At 37.0% G+C, this 13,347-nt stretch overlaps 1 protein-coding gene across 2 annotated transcripts in view; it reads right to left on the bottom strand.

Moving 5' to 3' along the window:
• RAPH1 (Ras association (RalGDS/AF-6) and pleckstrin homology domains 1) overlaps positions 1-13,347 on the bottom strand; it is an 84,212-nt gene that overhangs the window by 26,381 nt on the left and 44,484 nt on the right. The window contains exon 5 of one of the 2 annotated variants that reach the window (XM_030277617.4): positions 5,188-5,262. The exons of the other annotated variant lie outside the window; for it this stretch is intronic. Coding sequence (XP_030133477.3) covers positions 5,188-5,262 — 75 coding nt within the window. The remainder of the gene's footprint in view (positions 1-5,187; positions 5,263-13,347) is intronic. 2 annotated transcript variants of the gene reach the window in all.

A 13,347-nucleotide genomic window follows, 5' to 3' on the forward strand; every position in this document is an offset into this window, starting at 1 on the left:
CATGAAATCAGCAAAAGCAAAAAACTCATTTTGTTTGGAGAAACTGTAACTCATGGTTTTGAAAAGCTGCTCATTAATCCAATCAGCACAATTTTCCAGCCCATTTCACTGTACACCAGTGCAAAGCAGCAGGAGCACCTGCCCACCACAGTGCACAGGCAGCAACACCAGGGCAAGCAACAAGCAGCTGTGGCCTCTCATATACCTGTGCCAATACAGCTAAAATATCTTTGGTGACCTCAAAGTTTATAATCCATCATTCCCTAAAATGCTTTGGAAAATAGATAAATATGTAGACCAAAGAAGATTTTAAGGACTTACTATTTTAATATGTACCAATTACTTTTCATTTCCTACTCAATTTAATGTGGGTCCAGCAATTAGGATTCCTTATACTTTATTAGAGTTTAACATAATCAGTTTAAATTTAAAAAAACTCAAAGTAGAATTATAATTATCAGAATAACTGGTTTCAACAAGCAAAAAATTATAAGAAGTCTGAATTTACTAACTGGGGAACACAGAGAGGAAAAGAAAGCAAGAATTCAAAGTTTCTGAATACATATAGTAGTCAAAGATTTTAAGCTATTTTGAGCGGTAATAAACTAAGCTCAGGCCACTGCTGCATCACTGCTGATGTGGCAAGCAATGTTTCATGGGAGAACAACAAAGAATTATGTATTTTGGTTCCTTAATAAAATAATTTAGTAACTCCCCCAAACTCACAACCACGTATTCTGTTTCTCTCCTAGTGGCCCAAGAAAACAGTCCCCTGCCCCGCCCAAGAACAGCACTTAGACAGATACACAGGTCACTTCTCGCCCTGTACATGCAAACAACACTGTCTCTATCCAGGAGGAAGCATGTGCCGTCCACCAGCTTGTATTATTAATAAGCTAACAACCCTTTTCACTGCACAGGGAGACAGGTGACAGGTGGCAAAAATACCCAACTGCAAACTATTTAAACTGTTCAACGCCACCAATTAACAAGGCCAGCAAGTCCAGTCCAAGCACATCTACCTTAGGTATTTATTTCTCCTTGGCTAGCAAATGCTGGCTGCAGTGCTGGAGCTGCTGAAGGATTACAAAGCTGCAGGTCCATTGCAGGACTGCTGCGCTGCCACAGCCTCACAGGCGGTACAGACAGTGTTGGTCCCTGCTATGGCCACACACCTGCATCCCCTGCACAGCGTCACTGCTCACAGAGCACTCACAGCCTGCTGGCACTCAGCTCTGTCACAGACTCATCTGGAGGACTGACACAGCAGGCAAGACTCAGCAGAACCTGCTCCCTGCTTAGACTGCCTTTACAGGCACTGGCAAGCCTTGGAAACACACCAAGGAGGTGCACACACACACACACTTTATAAAAACACAAAACATAATGGAGAGTCATTTCCACCTCTGGCAGGAAAAGGATATTCTCTTACAGTAGCAATATGCATCACTGTCAAATTCTAACAAATTCCTTACTTAACAGGATTATTCTGGGACTATTGTTACACTTGTATTTTAAAGCTTTGAGCTAAGATTACTTTTGGTTATGGAAAACATTGCACCTGAGTTAAAGAATACGTGGCAACATACTTGTATATAGAACATGTTAATCCAAAATATTCAAACATATTGTGAACCAAAATGGAAAATACATATGTCTGCAGTGCAATGGTCTTAAATTAATGATCATCTTCTTTGCATTTATATATAAGAACTAAGTTTTGAATAATTTTAGCCTACAGTGAAAATATCAGAAAGAATAACACAAAAAAATAAAGATTTTTATAACATAATGACAAACACTGTTTCCTCCACCAGTTTCCAATTAAATATATATTTACAAGATATTCCAGCTGTGTTTTAGCAATAAAGATGCAAGACGCATGCAGAGCTGACCTTGCTCAAACAATTTTGTGCCTCACCTTTCTAGTTGGGGTTTTATTTTTTCTTTCATTTTACTTTTTTTAAAGTGTTATTAACTAATCTCTTTTACAGAGATAACAAATGGAATTGAAACAAAAAGGGGGGGGGGGGGTATCACTTAACAAAGATACTTAAAAAAGCCAGTAATTAAATGGTAAGAGGTAAGTAACTATGTCCACATTTTATTTAAGTTAGCAAGGTAGATACACAAACTACAAAATCCATAAAATTAAGACATTTCTTCTGTTTAATATTTGCTTTTTTCTCTGAACTTTTTCTTTGAATGCAGATAAGAAGATAACTAAATACACAAGTAGCATTAACTTCTAAGGACTAAGATCAGGTATCTACTTTATTTTCCCAACTACAGTCTAGCTTTGGGTAGAAAGGCAATCACCTGTTTTGCAAGGAATCTCCTTCTCGCAGAGGAGTACCTCTTGTACTGAAATAGAGGTTCCTGCTACCAGAGAACACCATATTAACATCTCCATTTGTACCTAATTACCCAAAACTTCACTACACTTTTATTAAATGTATATCAGTCTGAATATTAATCCCAGTTATGAAGTTTTTCTGTTGATTGCTTTAATTTATTATTAAAAAGGACACTAGAACAAGAGTGTATGTGATCAGCAGTAAAAGGTGTGAATATTAAGAGCAATTCTTCTGTATTTCTTGATCAACTCATTAGGACAAGCAGAATACTCCTACCCTAAAAATGTGCTGCAATCATGGCATGGTCCATTTATAAACAGTGAACTTGTCTTTACAGCAGTATTTCACGGTCATTTTAAAAACATATGTTTATTGCATTTCTTTTCCTAGTAACTCTAAATAACCTCTGGGTAAAGCAGAAAGGGAAGCAAGACATGAGTATCTGAAAGCTCACTAAACGTGCGTGTGCATTCACCCTGGTGAAGGGTTCGTCCTTCTCCCTGTGTGGTAGAGTCACCACACATTTCCTCCTTCTTCCTTCCCAGTTTAGAATAGACCTTTCTATATCTCTGGAATATTCCTGACATTGTCACCATATTGCATTATGCTACAAAATAGCATAATAGTACTAAGCTTAGTTTTCAATATTCATTATAGGGAAACAAGCTTGCATATTTGACAAAAAAGCTACATTGCTTTATTTTCAATATTCAGTAACTTATGTTACACATCTGCTTTCACTTCTTTCTGTTTTCAAACAAAGGTTTGAATGCTGTGTAAACAGTAACATCTGGAATTATAGCTAAAAATGAAGAGCTCACCAAAACAAATACATAATTTTCTGTGCTGCTCTATGCTGTGACAGGAACTGTGTGTGTGCATGGCTGTGATGCAGAAGGGACCTAGTCCACCACTAGAATTTTTACAATTAGTTGTATTAGCAGAGTAGAAAAATGGTTCTACTTTCAATATAAGATGGAGACAAACCAGAGAAGAGGAAGAAACAGAAACAGGTAAAGACAGTAAGAAACAGCTGAGACACCAGGGACACCAGCATAAACCTACAATATGATCCTACAGCAAATGATCTAACACCTTGGTACAAGGAAATGCCCCATTTCTTGGGACTGCTTCATTCATAGAGAGGCTTATCCAATGTTACAAGCTGAAGAGATCTAAGCAGCAAAGTGAACTTCCATTTTATCATTTTGCTAAAGCTCCTGCTTGCAGGAGGTCAGAAGAGGACCAGTAAGTTCCATGCCAGGCCTGTGTGCTCAGAAGTCAGAAGTGGAAGGCACAGCTGTACTGAAACAGCCACAAGCTGACCAACATTACCTGATATAGGATATCAGAAGACTTGCCAAAAGCACCTGAATCAAAGAGCTATGAAGCCTAATTAGCCAACACAAAGATTTATAAAGACAAACATTTAACTTCGGAGTGTATTAGAATACCTGATAGGAGCTACTCCATGGTCATATGACACAAAGGGATCATTTAATGCACTTTCAAAAATAAACTTCCTGTATGGTAACTAACACTCATCCCACATATAAACAACCAGAAGGGAGGATCTGAAGACACATGGAGATTAAAATATTGTGGTTTCTTTGTGCCACAGCTTTTGTTAATCTATTTGCAATCAAGCCAATTGCTATTTTGGTGGCTGTTTGCTTTGTTGGGCAGTGCAGGGGGCCAAGAGCTATTGGGGTCAAGGCAGAGGTATGGACTACAAATTTAAGCAAAACAATCACAAAGAGCAGAAGATTACTTGCATTTGGCTATTTGTACTCCTCTGGAAGACAGCCTGAAAATCTGTTGTCAAGATACATGCTGAGCATCTCGAGAAGAATATTAAGGCATTTAAGAAAAAGCAGTAAACCAGTTCTAAATTTTTATTGCTAAATACAGACTACTTCTGCCCAGTGAACATTATTCTTATTGTTTTGAGGTCACCAAATAGCATTTTGTTACTTCAGGCTTGCCTGAGGTCTCTCCACTAGAATGTCTGTGAATTAAAAAAAAAAAAAAACCAACACACAGAAATGGTTCTGCAGTATGCATTAGCATCAGCAATATCTGACACCTCAGCTACACCAAATATTCAAAGTTCTGAGCTACATGAAGATGTTTGTCCTTCACTCCAGCCTGTATTTTCATCAGAGATTTATAGCTTGCTCCATCCCTTGTCCTCTAGTTCCAAAAGAAAATACATATAAAAGATATAATTCTTAGCAAATTAAATGACAATTTTGATCTCTTAATACATTACTGACCTCCTTCCCGTGAGGAAAATTAATTTATAATCAACATTTGTACATACCTGGTTCCTCAGACCACTGTCTTACTAGGATATTCTCCCCACATTATATTCAGTCAACATCCAAAATCTTATAAAAAATATCCCATTACTTACTAGTTTGTCTTCAATACAGTAAGAGACTTATTTTAAGGCTACTAATGGCTTTTAAAACTACTTTTAAAGCTACTAAACATTCCCACATATTTTTCACTAGGATCTTTTATTTTTTAAACTCGTGAATGGCAACAGGAACATAAGACCTCCTAGCTCAGTACATTTTCTTTTCAACTAAGGCATTTTACCTGCTAATATGGCTATTTAGTATTTGGCAAGAACTTGAACACTTTGATAAATCTGCAGAAACAAACAATACAATTCAGCCTTTAAAAGCACCTTGGATAATCAGGAAAGTCATGTAAGTAAATGCAGAAATTCCTGGAAAGGGCAGGAATGGAGAAGCATAGCACACACCAAAAGCATTCTTTCTACATAGAAACAGTCACATACAGTAGAAAGAAGCATCGTCACCTTGGTCAGCAAATGAGAAGGCTTTCCTGCAATGTTTCTCAGAAGAAGGGAGGTTTCCCTGTCCAAATAGGAGTGCTTGTGCAGAAAGAAAGAGAAAGAACATAAGTCAAAGGAAGTCAGTATAGTAATTTTATGGTGTCTTGATTACAGAAGATAAAGCAGAGTTTAAAAGAAAAAACCCTACATCATCACATTTTCCCCCTCCCATAAAAAAAAGAACATTCCCAAATACTATGAGCCTGATACACTGATGTAGACACTAATAAAAGACACTATTTTAATCTTCTCCTGTACAATAGAATTAAGAAAACTTTTGCTTACCTGCCACTGGTTTCCTTTCTGCAAGAGAAAACTTATTTGTAAAGACATTTAGAACTATGAAAGTAAGAAAATACACTCTTATAAAGCTTTTCAAAATCCTGTCCAGTCTTCTAAAGTGAAACATTCTACTTCCACTACACAAACATAGAGCCGGTATAAACTGGTCATCTGGGAGACATCCTAGTTTTATGTTTTCTACATGAGTGCTGTTTCATTCTTAAAGAAGAAAGATATTACCACAACAATAAACCAACCTAACTTAAAATTCCTGTTCTTTTTTTTAAAGGACTTAAGTCTCTCTTCTCTTGTATAATCCAAATTATAAAATTACAATCCCCTTGCTTCTCTTGGGAAGATAAATTAGTAGAAAATATATTTTCATCTGCTTTCAAAATGGGAAGCAAAATCAGTAAAGGAGAATCAACCAGTAGAGAAAGACAGAAATCAGTTAATGACAGATCCCAGAGTGATTATCTTCTCCAGCACCTGCTATAGGCAACAAAACCATCATCATGCAGCAAGTTGCAGAACCACACAGTCTACTCTGCTAAGGAAATTAGACTAGTACTGTGGCACTTAACAAGAGCATTTAAACAACTTAAAAGAGCATGAAGTTAATCTGGGTACCACCACCATACTGCAGGTTTTGTCCCATGTGGTTACAATTCTCTCAATCTTATTTGTTTCAATGCTATACAGAACAAGGCATGACAACTATACATGCCTACTATACTTTTGTTCAGTAATTAGCAAGGCAGAATCTTACCTCTTCTTCAGTGCCACAATAAGCTATAGTCTGAAAAAAACAAAGAGCCCATGTCTACAGCTTCCTGCAAGGCAGTATCAAATAGTTTGGTGAATACAGTTCCTGCAGGGAGAGTTTACTTGATGTGACTGCCACATGCTGGGATAAGCAATTACGGATCTCGAGGAGTCTTTACAAGTTACACCTCAGGGAAAACTCTACACAGCATTTGAAGTTAAACCCAGGCTCCAGCCAAAACTCCACCTAGGTATTTAGCCACTAATATAGACACAGGTTATGTTACAGAGTAAATGATTTTTCTTGCATATTAATTGCTGTCTGTATTTACATCATATTTAGACACAAAGCAGTCCTGCCTGGCTAGAACCACACTGCTGAGGATTTGTAATACCTGGTATAATTATTCACAGTCATACTGAATCACATCCTTTCTTATGCAGAGGCTCTAACTTTCCACAGAGTCAGTTTAAGATGGTCTCTCTACAACATACTGCTATACAACTTGCAGAATAAAATAGTTGGCTCAGTCCAAACCTCAGAAGTATACATAAAAATCCAGTGACAAGTTCAAGGAAATTTTCTAAGTTTCTTCATAGAATTCTTGTCAGTCATCATGGACTGATTAATACGGATCACTTCCTTGGTGAATGGAGCACTGCAGTAGAAGGAACATTACAATGCACACTTGCAGCCTCTTCCTTAGGAGTTTAGTCTTAAGGAAGACTAACTAACACTTCTGGTTTAGCCTGTAAGTCAACAATAGTGTCAAGATAAATACAGGATATTGAATCTCTCCTTAAAGGAAATACTATTTGCTAGAGAATATTTCTCCTACATGAAAGATCAAGGTAAGCCAATTAACCTTCTTCCTGTCTTAGTCATCTCAGCTGCTGCTATCTTGTATTTAACTGCATTATCTCCTTTAAGGAATTTCTACCCAAAAATGGGAATGCCATATCCTTCTTACAACATAATAGCCACTTGAAACTTTGATAATGCTATTTTATGGGAATAGAGGTTGGCCAGTAAAATGTGGAACACCAGTGTGATGACAACTACCTATGTGAATTGGAGCTGCAGAGCTAACATGCCTAGAAACAGGAAGGCAACACTCTTTTCCAGACATTTTTTGTGCATGGCTTCTTCCTACCCTATAACAAATTCTGCAGCACTGTCTATACCCAAAAGTTAGAAAGAGTAGAAGTAGCAAAGCAACAGGAAAGGCCAAGTTCTAGAATTCATAGCTCAGCTAAACAGTAACTACATGCACATAAATTTTTTTTAATATTTGGCATGCACAAACTAGTAGATAACAAATTAAATTTCATTTTTGAACAATGTGTTACTTTCACAATCCAGTTTTAAAGCATTTAGTCTATTTCAAAGAAAGACTGCAGCTCAAAAATCAAGCTCTGAAGTAAACAGCTGTTGCTCCTAGAATATTCCATTGTTGGGGGAAGAGAATTTTTTTTTTTTTTGATAGTACAATCACAATGGTTCCCACAGAGGACCTAAACAGCCCACACTTCCTCTCTACTTAAGGACTTGAAATACATATCAAAGCTCTGACAACATAAATGCCTGATCTTGCCAAACAAATTAACCTACTTTTGTGCTCCAGGTACTTCACTAGACTAAAAAGAACAGCAATGAAATCCAGCAAAATTAAAACATTAATTACTCCTAGGGAAACATTTCTAATCTTCCACCATGAAAAGCATCTGTTCTTCCACTTGTTCCTATCACAACAATGAGAACTCAAGCTCTAGCAACAAAGTTGTCTCTCCCCTGGTGCATCACCTTGGATTCACCTAGGATATAAAACCAATCCCAATTCCATAAATTAGTATGTGTCCTCCCACTCCTGCAATGCCATGCATTTTTCTATCCTGCTGTGGTAGGCTGACTGCTTCCCCAGTACAAGCCATCATTTCTATTTTCAGTTTAAAGGTTTTTTTTCAAATTGTCGCATAACCAGAATTACATGCAGTTGGAATGTAAAAGTAGTTTGAAACGCAATGGAAGCACCAAAACTGGCAACAGCTTCAGAGAAGACAAGACTAACATGCATTCCTTTATGCTAAGCATGAAATTGTAGAAGAAGCAGATTGTAACAGTGCTGGAAGAGTATTGAATTCCTGCAGTCACTAAAATACTCAGTGCAGCTAATTCAACATGAATAACACCAAGTCAAAAGAACTGATGCCTAATTTACCAAATTCTCTGAAAGATCACGTATTTCTAGGTTAGCACTCAGGGGGGCAAACACAAAAAGTATACAATATGTGCACAGTCTAAAGCTATCTACAATTCTTTACTTCTACTAGATGCTGGGGTTTTTTTAAGTTGTATTTTTTATGTGTAGTATACTAATGGCTGGATTTCAAGAAAGGTATCAGCCATATCTTGTTATAAGGTTTGGTATAAAATTATTACTGCAAATGCGGTAAAAATGAAAAAGCTTGTTAAAGTTACTTCCATTATACATATAAAAAAAATTTCACTTAACAGACACTAGCAGATATTAAAAACTTCTATTAAAAGGGGTCTATTACTAGAAGAATTTTAAAACCAACACTTTGATACTTTAAATGATTATTAGGGAGCCAGACTCCACTCAGGATTTCCAGTTAATCCAGCATCTCTACTACTCAGGGAGAACTCTAAATACCACAGGCCCAGTGAGCATCCAGGAAGGAAAAAGTGACAGGGTTTTAAGAGGACTCTTAAGAGGCAACACGATGTTTCCTTTTGTCACATGGAATCTCTCAATACAAATGGTGCTACAAGACTTCACACCACAGAGCTGGGACAGGCAGTAACACTGTGCCCTAAAAGTCACTCAGTTTGTTTCTTTATAAAATCTTCAAAAAGTATTCTTCTTCCCGTAAAACAAGCAAAGACAAAGCCTACCATCAGGTACCAAGAATGTTTACAACTTTTCTGTGCCAAAATCACTTATTTTGGAGACAACTTTAACACAATGCATAGGAAGCTACTCACTTCTGGTTTAGTCCTTCTTCATAATATGGACCAGATTTCAAACTAAGTTGCAGGAACTCAATCTAGCTTAAAAACTTGAACCGTGAAAAATAATGAAAAGAAAACTTACCAAAGCCAGGAAAACAACTTTATACCATGTAGAAGCAGCCAATGATGACTGTTTTGAACTGTGTCTTATTTTAATTCCTAGCACCAGCTATTCCAAGTCACATTGAAAACCACAGATGTTTAATAATAAAAATCCTCAAAATAATAAAAAAAAGGTGCTGATCGGAAACTAATTTCTATAAAATTAAATGTATACCTTTCTCAAGGGATGACAAAACATCCATGCACAAGAATATTTTCTGCAAAAACAATTTTACTTACAAAAATTCAGATATGATTAAAATATCTAAACTAACAAAACCTAATAAATAAGGCTATTAATGTCTCTGAACAAACTTTAGCTGCAGAGGATAATCAACAACATAGAAAACTAGATGTGAGTAACATTAGCATTAACACTTAAGAGTTCTAGATGCTGTTATGTCAAAAAAATAGTGTTCATGTGCAGTTCATTCAGCAAAGACAGCTAGCCTTGATGTTTATAAGAACATGGACTAAAGTCTTGTTCCAAATTATGTTACAGACATCAAAGATTTCCTATATCCTTTCTTTGAAGACAGAAATGTAACATCCACTACCTTCAGATCTAAATACCAGACGTTCATGGACCAGCTGTTGAAAATTGCCTTACAGTGTTTTCAGGAAACTCAACACAGTACTTAAATACACAGCAGCTGCTTATGTGAGATAGCTTTTTCAATACTGAAATATTTTTATACCCATCACCAATCCCATACCTATAAAGCATGTTTGCTAAACATGATCGAACAGACGGGCTACCAGGAAACTGAAAATACCGTTCAGATTGTCAGAATATAATTTGTTGCACTAAACTAAACAACCAGTAATGCTCTACATGGCCAAAACCTCAAGATTTTCTCACCTACTATCCTTGTCAATTCCATTATGTAATAGTCATTGCATTGTTTCAATTCTTGAGATTAAAGAGGTCTTGAGCTGAAAGTCAGTTTCAAAGAAACCCCCAAACTGAAATGATTTCTAAACTATCACTGAATTATCAAGCATATTATATTTATTTTTTACAGACAAGAACTGATGGTGGGATTTTAAGAAAAGTGTTTAAGAAGAGGTGATAAACTGAGCTGCCTAGCTAATATCTGAAGCACGAAGGCCATGTAGCCCATCTTGCCATGGTAGCAGCTCACCAGTTCACAAGTAAGATCCTGTATTATACATGGCCTCCTTTCTTCAATTCCACTTGTATATTTTTGCAAAATCTGAACACTGATCTATTTTCTTGTTATGGTTGATGATCACTTAGAAAAGTGGGATCAATTTAGAAAGTTTCAGTCTCATCACTAAGAGACTGAGTTGTATCTAATTCCTCTGATTTTAAGGTAAGGGCTGAGAAAACAGGCATACAGAGTTTAAAAACAGTACAATACAGTCTCAAAGGTGTCACATATGTTCTTTACACTGGCAGTTTACAAATAATGATCAAAAACTGGGGTGGAATTGTAAGAAAGATGACCTAGTGATCTTCTGAAGTATTTTATCTTCCTGTTCTAATGCCTTAATCATGTTAAATAGAAAATGTCTGTTCTTGTTAAATACCATCTCTGCATTCAAAAACATCATTCGCTCAAGGTTTGTTCAGCAGAATAACTTACCTTAGCACAAAAAAGGCAATAAGAGCACATTGAGGACTTGTGCATGTAATTATCTTGCCATGTTTCTTGCAAAAAAGGCTCAGGGCATGCCTTATCACTCTCTACAACCAGCTAAAAGGAGGTGTAGACAGGTGGGTGACAGTCTCTTCTTCCAAGTAACAAGAGATAGGACAAGATAAAAGGCCTCAAGTTGCACCAGAGGCAGTTTAGATTAGATATTAGAAAAAAATTGTTGCAAAAGGGGTTACAGTTTATTCTTTTTAAAACCTCAGAAAAGGAAAACAGGCACTGAGAAACTGAGGCAACAGCATTGGGTAACAGAGCTGCCTGACCCTTCACACACAGCATGTTTTTCCACAGAATCACAGAGCGCGTAAGGCTGGAAGGGACCACAGCTGGTCATCTGGTTTCAACCTTCTTTGCTTAAGCAGGGCCATCCTAGATCTGCTTATAAAAGTTTTGGTAAGTGATACTACTAAGAGAAATTTTCCATGATTGGACACTGTTACAGGTGATTATTAGTCATCTATATTAAACAAAGTATTCCCAAGAAAGGAAGGGAAGGTGTGTGTCATTTAAAATACAGATGTTTAAGACCTTTGCACATTTGACCATGAAAGAGATCTCCTGCCAATAATCTCAGTCTTGCTTTGTGCTTTCCCATGAGAATATAAATAAATCTGTCTGAGACTAAGCCTTCAGAATTAAAATTGTAGTCTGTAAATCTCAGTGAACCCTGGAACATCACAGTTTAAAAAATCTTGAGGCCGCAGCCTCTCACAGAGCACTGGCCAGGCCTTCAGCTGGATTGCACACTCTTATTCTTGAATCAAAGGCAGGCCAAGATCAAGATGCCTGGGTCCATGGTGGGAGAATACAGCAATCTTCTTTAAGCTGCAGTGCCTGGCTGCTGCATAACATGTTGGAGCCAGACAAGGGAAGGGAGAACCTGGAGCAATTACTCTCTGCTCAAGAGTAGACAGCCCTGCCTCCTAGGACTCCTGTAACTCCATTTCACTGCAGACAACTGGAATAAAAATAAAAAATTAAATCTTAACTTACAGCAAGCATTTATTAAATACTAGGGATGTTTATAACTTCATGCCAGTCCTAATAGACTTTATTGAAATTCACTGTAATTTAAGTAACATGCGGTCTGCGGACATCTCAAATTAACAAACTGCTGCTCTGAGTGCATGAGGTGTACTCAGTGCTAGTCCATCACCTCCAAGGTCAGGCTGGGATGCTCCCCTGCTGAACACAAGTTACTTAAAACAGAGCAGGACAGAAAGGATTGCAAAATCTGATGAACATTCAGTTCAAGTTCACTTCACTACTGCTTTTTAGAAATTTAAGACTAAATTATTGCAAGAAAGATGGCATTCCCCCAATAATATGCTCTCACATTTCTTGTGTGGACAGCTATAATTTTGACCATGTGGTTCAATGGACCAATGGACAACTAATTCACAAGGATTATTTTCCAGGGAAAGCTGCTCCAAATCACTAGGCAGCTGTATAAACAACAGCTCCAACACGAGGTAGGGCAAGGCTGCCCAATTCATCAGTAGCATGGATCTAAACTGCATAAACCAAACATGAAATCCCAAACAGAGTTTGTCTGCAGGGAGGAAGTTTCAAGAAAACGCCAAGAAAAAATATGGAGTATAATTTCACAGAAAATCGTTGTCAGATCAGTCTAAAAAAACGTGCACTAAGTGGAAGATCTAAACAAGAAAGGCAAAAACCCCCTAACTATGACTAATTGATTCCTAATTGCATTACATACAGAATATCAGAGACTTTATCTTTGGGCTCTGTCTACCTGTAGCACAGAAAACAAAGCAGCTAAGAAACCTAAGGAATAAGAGTACATATAGCTTTAACTGAAGCTTAATTTAGTTTGCATCTACTGCCTTATACTCTATGAAGCAACTGTATTAAGAAAAATTTGATGTTAGGGCTGTTGACTTCTAAACTAAAAATTCTCACCAAAATTACTGTAGACATGAAACTATCCAAAGATCAACCACTATAAAAGAATGGGTATACACAACTGGGAAGTTAAAAGTCACAAATCTACCCTATTTGTTAAAAGCAGGTAAACCACATGAATTAAATAAACCCTGCATTCAAAAGGCTTTTCTTTGTATTTGCAGACCTTTATTACAGTATAATGAACTAAACACTAAATACTATATTATAGTATAACAAACTGAAGCAGCATGCTCAAAACTGACACAGCTAAAAGGCCAATTCTCAATTGTTTCTCCAGAACTTGGAAGTCTTATTTCTGGGGGGTTCAAACTTCTTTAAAAGCCCCACAAACCC

The sequence above is a fragment of the Taeniopygia guttata genome, chromosome 7 (genome assembly GCF_048771995.1).
Source record: "Taeniopygia guttata chromosome 7, bTaeGut7.mat, whole genome shotgun sequence".
Taxonomy (NCBI): Eukaryota; Metazoa; Chordata; class Aves; order Passeriformes; family Estrildidae; genus Taeniopygia; species Taeniopygia guttata.